Source organism: Gavialis gangeticus, unplaced genomic scaffold (genome assembly GCF_001723915.1).
Source record: "Gavialis gangeticus isolate Ggan-Ray unplaced genomic scaffold, GavGan_comp1, whole genome shotgun sequence".
Taxonomy (NCBI): domain Eukaryota; kingdom Metazoa; phylum Chordata; order Crocodylia; family Gavialidae; genus Gavialis; species Gavialis gangeticus.
The window spans coordinates 33,427,727-33,430,539 of NW_017729034.1; the positions used below are offsets into that span (position 1 = coordinate 33,427,727).

Consider the following 2,813-nt stretch of genomic DNA (forward strand, 5'->3'; position numbering starts at 1 on the left):
AGAGAAAACGAAAACCATTTAGCTTTTAATAAACTTGGTTACAATGATTCAAGTTATAAAAAAATGGATTGAATGTGTCAGTTATATAATGCATACACAATATACATTTGCATCATTTGCAGTTTTAGTTTTTTCAATATCCTACAGCTAAGGATAAATAAAACATCTAACGGGACTTTCTTGGTAGCAATTTGAGTTAATAACAAAGGGAGCCAAGAACTTTAAAACTTCTCATTCCAGTAATGAATCATAAATGAAGGCTGCTTTTACATTTGTTACAAATAGGTTAAAGGTCTGACTTGCAAAAAAAAATGCACCGATTTTACAGATGAGAAACTTAGGCAGAGATGGATAGTAAATCAGGGTCATAACTAGAAGCAGAGCCCTAATCAAACTAAATTATTTCTCAATTAGAAGTCGCTGCTGTCTAGAGCAGAAAACACAAAGAAGCACTTTATGGTTCTCACTGAGGTTGGACGTCTGAAGCAGAATTCTCTTACAATGTGTAGCTATCAGACAGATGGAAGAAAACAAGATGCATCCTTATTAAAGTGAGGAACATGACACAGGGGCAAAGCCACCACCTTAAGTAAAACTATGCACTGTTCTTCTGTTTAGAAATAATTAAGCTTTCTTATCCTTCTGGCTAAACCAACTGTGACAGGACAACAATTTAATTAATAAAAAAATTAGGTAGCCAATAGTAGCTCACACTAGAATATAAAGAGACTAAAGTTTCACTTTGAGACTAATCTGCAGTATGTAGCAATGTAGTAAAAATAAGCCAAAACTGAATATTCTGGGGAAAAATTATGATAGTGCCTTGTTATCTTAAATCAGAGGATGACATCTAACCAACATTTAGCCATGCAGGAAAAAAAAAAATGAATAAAAAACACTCATTTAACATTTAAATTAAGCTCGTAAAAATAATCACACAAGGAAGAAAAGTTCAGTGGCCTAAGCACCATCATTCTGAGCAATTACGGACAGAGCCAATGAGAAAAGGTATGACCCATAGATTTATGCATAAATGAGGAAGACTGCTCGATTTACTTGATAAATTTAAGAATAAGCATGTCAGAAAACTATAAGAACGAACATTTTATTTCAATAAATCCACCAGAGTAATCAGAGAAGAAGAAAAAGGAGCATGTTGGTTCACAATCTTCAACACTGTAATTCATTAAGGGTTTCTGTAACTTCAGACAAACTAGCTTTTCTCTGAGGGGAAAAAAAAAGCTTTTGCAAATAATTTTTCCTTTTTCATTAGTCTTATTAAAATAGTGCATCAGTCTGAGCTCTGAATGCAATGCTATTTCGTTTACAATGGCAAATATTCAGTAAAGCAATAAAAAGAGGAAAAACTGTTTTAAAAAGTTGTAAATGTTTTAACGTTAACTCTAGAAAAAAGTAGTGTTTTTAAAAGTATGCATACCTGACAGGACATCAGATAAATCAATTTCATCCGACTGTACACCCATGCTGCTGTTGTATACATTCTTACAGGAAGAGCCACTCATTTCCAAGTCAAAAAGAACTGGATCAAAAGGTGAACTATATAATCCGTACCTGCAAACAAAACATAACTAAGTCCATTTCTTCAAATACTAAGTTACCATAAATTAACAAGAAAACAAGGTATCCAGAAAAAAAAAAATCCCAAGCATTTCATTTAGAAATTTCACTGCAGTTTCAAAAGAATGAAGGACAGTCCCTATTCACCTCGTTAAGGACTACCTTTGAGATGCAATTACCAAGGGACATAAAAAGCAATATGACTCATGGGGCACATGCGCTTGCAGCAGCTCAAATAGAAGCAGCGCAATTTTGAGCCAGGACTTTTTGCCTCAGTGCACATGCCTGGACATGCACTTTGGTGTGGGGCAAATGGTGCCACATGGGGCAAAATAACCCTACCTGGCTCCTCTCAGATCTGCAGCCAGGGGGAGCTAGAGGCTGCAGATCTGGGAGGAGCTGTATAAAAACCTGCCTTGTGCTAGCCCCAGCAGAATAAAAAGCTGCCCTGTAAAGTAGCTCAGGGCTACTTACTCAGGAGCTTCTGAGGCCCCGTAAATTGGTACCTGGGGACACTACCCCCCTTGTGCCAGCTGGACTGCTGAGGCAGCCCTGAGAGTTTCCTGCACCCCTTACCCACTGCAGCAGTCTGGCAGTGGGGGCTGCTGCCTGGCTGTGACATGTTGCCACCTGTGACAGCATGTGGTCCCAAAGTTGCACGCCTGCAAGACCCAGATGGGAACTGCTTGGTCATTTGAGGCATCTGTACTTCTGGGCCAGCTGCCAGCGGGCTGTGGCTGCACAGTTAGCCTTTGTGTGGCATTACTTCCATGTGTGTCACTGCCTGGCTATCTGGGCAACTATCATCCAGAAGATGTTCTTAGTGCGGTGGCCTGCTTTGAACTGTCAAAGCATGTCCTCCTGGCCCCACAAGGCCAGGAGGTCAGCCACTTCCATCTGGGTCCCTGGTGCCAGCTCTGAGCAGGCTCCTCTGTCTGGGTCCCACCACTTGCCTCACTAGCAGGAATTCTGGTGTTTCCTATTTAAAAAACTGCAAAATCCTCGATTAAAAAAAATCCCAAAGTCACCCTTTAAAATACCCTGAAATCCATGTTCTTCCAAAATTAAAACAAAAGACCACTAGACACATAAAGAGAACATGAACGCAAATCAGTTGGGCAATGTTTTATTGATATATTTACAATTTTAAAGCAATTTGGAACCCTACCAGTGCCTCTATCATCATAATAAAATAAATTCTAAAGATCTATAGTTTGGCACTGACTTTCGGGTTT

General features: G+C 39.2%; 1 protein-coding gene across 1 annotated transcript in view; it reads right to left on the bottom strand.

Moving 5' to 3' along the window:
• Nucleotides 1–2,813, bottom strand: part of BIRC6 (baculoviral IAP repeat containing 6) — a 414,467-nt gene that overhangs the window by 289,660 nt on the left and 121,994 nt on the right. The window contains exon 23 of the mRNA XM_019526709.1: nucleotides 1,439–1,572. Coding sequence (XP_019382254.1) covers nucleotides 1,439–1,572 — 134 coding nt within the window. The remainder of the gene's footprint in view (nucleotides 1–1,438; nucleotides 1,573–2,813) is intronic.